The following is a 2989-nucleotide window of genomic DNA, read 5'->3' on the forward strand; positions in this document are numbered from 1 at the left end:
AAGTCTAAAATATAGAAGAAAAGAAAAAAAAGCAGTCATCACATATTCTCCGCTATTGTTATTTATATATGGGTGTTGGGTGTTCTTTACTTACCTTAACTAGTTTCTCTAAGTATGATGATTATGTCAAAGGTCTCACTTTCTTTTTCTCCATCTTGATTTACTTGATTACAATGCAAGGGTACTAAAGAGCAAAATAGTAAATTAATATGTAACCTTGTGTATTCAGCAATTCTTGAACTGTTTTGCAAGGGTACTAAAGTTTGCTATTCAAAAAGAATAGGGATATAGAGTAGAAAATTAGTTGTGCCAAAGTCTATAAAGTGATAAGTTATATTTATATTAGTAGATAATTTTATTCAAACATCTCCTTTAGTCACACTGTCTTTTACCGTTTTTTAATAAGAGCATTTCCATGCTTATCAATCATGTACCAAATAGCATTGTTAATTTGAAAAATCTTTGGGCAGTCACAAATCACAGCTACTATTGAGTCATACATATTTCTCTCGCTTGCTACATTATTTTATTACATCTTTCTCCCCTGTTGCAATTTTGATGGTATTGAAACAATTTAAAACCTTATCATCAAACTTGTTGAAGATTAATTCAACAAACTAGTAACTCCCTCTCTTACCTGCTATTTCTTTTGTTGTCCTTGTTTAATTGCTCCGTACACCTACCATATGAATTTTCTTTTAAACTGCTCTAGAATTTATGCTCAAGATAAGAATTTTGGCTTTATGTTAGTCAGATGCATAGTGTTAGTCATCCACAGTACAAGAAAAAGACCACCCACTGAAGAAAAATGCTTACTAATTAGATGGTTGCATAGTTTCAGTTATAAGGACAATTAATCAGAACAATTTTAGTGATCAGAACCTACATACATAGGCACTGTGATGTAACAATTATTACAGTCAGGGTACTGTCATTGTCTATAATTTTTTTTCTATTTAAAAACAAAATAAAGAAGGCAAGAAAAAGAAAAGAAAAAAGTCTATACTTTACTACTTAATCTGAAAGAGAACATGAGAACTAATAATTTTCCAATTTCAATTTTCATCCAATAGAAGTCAGACAAGGGAAAACCAAAAACCAAAAACCAAAACCCAAAACACATCACCATTTTTATGTGGGTTTTAATTGCTTAGAAAAATAATTAAGACTACATTTTACATAAATACCAAGAAGAGGGACCCCCTTGAACCTTCATTGAGTTGACCCACTCACTTCCTTTTGGGTACAGCTATCTTTGATGAGAGACATAGGATACAGTCAAGTCCTTAGTGCGTACACTGTTGTGCAGTAAAAATGTGTCCCAAGCAATAATCCTCATTTCCTAGCCCTCCCTTTGCCTTCTGAGTCTCTTCATAACTTCTCTTTAGTGGTTGGTGTGAAATTGAATTGATACACACATGATCATAAATTGCTACACCCTCTCTGGCTTATGATTATTCCCTTTTGGATGCGTGGTTTAGTAACAGAAATTGGAACATGAAGAGGCAAATCAAAATTTTAAAAAAAAGATAAAAGAAAGAAAAACTCATCTAATTAAGAGGAGAAAGAGGGCATCATCTTCATTTCGTGGAAGGAAACAAGTTTACAATTTGAGCAAGCTATGTACCTTTCAATTGAAAATCAAATGATAATCATTCTCTATATCATAGCTTGATGATGATGATGAAACACAACAATCTGTTTTCCAGTTCGGTTCGGTTCAATTCGGTTTTCTTCAAGAAGGTGACTCAGAAACTCTAGGTGAAGTCACAGGGAACAAAGGCAAGAGCTGAGGCTCAGAGTCTCTTGGAGTTGACATGGGAGAGGGATGCAAGTAGAACCCTTTTTCAGCTATGGCTCTCTCCTCCTCTGAGGAAGTGCTTCCCAATGAAGGTGAGGAGGACTTATCAAAAGGGTCATCATTCAAAGGAGTGACAGGGCTGCTGAGAGTGAGGGAAGGGAAGTCAAGCAAGCTTGGGGAGAGGATCTCTGGCTTGTTGTGGTGTGATGAGGAGAATCCTGAGCTGTGTGCAAAATTGGGGACCAAGGTGTTGATCATGAGGGTGTTCTTGAGGTGGTGGTTGTTGTTGTTGTTCCTCCTCTCATAGAGCTTGAACCCTTGCTGCTTCTTTGGTGTTGCTTTCATTGGAGGAATGTTGAAGTTCTTCGATGATGATGATTGTGGTTGAACTAGATCTTGTTGTTGTTGTTGTTGTTGTTGTAGTTGTGGCTTTGTGGTTTCTGATGAGCCAGTGAGCATTTGAACAACCTGTTTGAAAGTGGAAGTGTCAGCTTGGACAAAGGTGGTGGGGTAAGGATTCGTGGAGTCAGATCTGAGGATGGTTTTTGGTGTGGTGGGGATTTGGATGCCAATGCTATTATTATAATTGGTGCAGCAGTTGTTGCTCAGATTGCTTCTTGGGGAGTTGTTCATGGAAGGTGGGGTTTCTGTGTCTTGGAGCCTTAAGCTGATTTCCATTGATTGATGAAGGGTGCTTTGTTTGTGCCTTGTACCGAAACTAAGGAAGAGAGAAGAAAGGGTTTGGTTTGGATGAAAATTGGAGAAGATAGATGGATAGATGTATGGAAGAGTGAAAAATAAGGCTTTGAAGAAAGGAAGAAAGAGAGTATAGAGGCTTGCTTTGCTTACTTTGGTTGAGTTGAGACTTTCTTCTTTCTTTATACTATTTTGTCATTTTTTATGCTGATGAGATATTCTTTGTCTATAGAAAATTGTAATTAACTCTGCTCTTTTGGTGGGGCTTGGAAGTGTGGTTGCAGAGAGAGAATGCCCCAACGGTTTTTGTGATTTATAAATAAAGACAGAAAGGGTAATGGTAGATTAAAAATTCTTGTTTACAGCTGGTCCATACAAATTGTGAATATTAATTATATCAACTAATTATTTTTATAATTTTACACCCCCTTCATTTTAAAATAAGTGACGTTTACAGTTTTTTTTCTATCATAAAGATTGACAAATAACTAA

General features: G+C 36.0%; 1 protein-coding gene across 1 annotated transcript; it reads right to left on the bottom strand.

Annotated features, from left to right (window-relative positions):
- Nucleotides 1-986: 986 nt before the first annotated feature.
- Nucleotides 987-2738, bottom strand: LOC114378181 (VQ motif-containing protein 4-like). Its single transcript, XM_028336728.1, has 2 exons — nucleotides 1628-2738; nucleotides 987-1461 (listed from the first exon to the last, which is right to left on the bottom strand). The coding sequence occupies exon 1, from the start codon at nucleotides 2477-2479 to the stop codon at nucleotides 1736-1738; it is 744 nt and encodes a 247-aa protein (XP_028192529.1). The 5' UTR covers nucleotides 2480-2738; the 3' UTR covers nucleotides 987-1461; nucleotides 1628-1735.
- Between the last annotated feature and the right edge of the window lie 251 nt (nucleotides 2739-2989).

The sequence above is a fragment of the Glycine soja genome, chromosome 12, assembly GCF_004193775.1.
Source record: "Glycine soja cultivar W05 chromosome 12, ASM419377v2, whole genome shotgun sequence".
In the NCBI taxonomy this organism is placed as follows: Eukaryota; Viridiplantae; Streptophyta; class Magnoliopsida; order Fabales; family Fabaceae; genus Glycine; species Glycine soja.

What these genes read in the sequence shown, in the direction of transcription:
- LOC114378181 (XM_028336728.1), bottom strand. Translation starts at nt 2,479, where the DNA reads ATGGAAATCAGCTTAAGGCTCCAAGACACAGAAACCCCACCTTCCATG.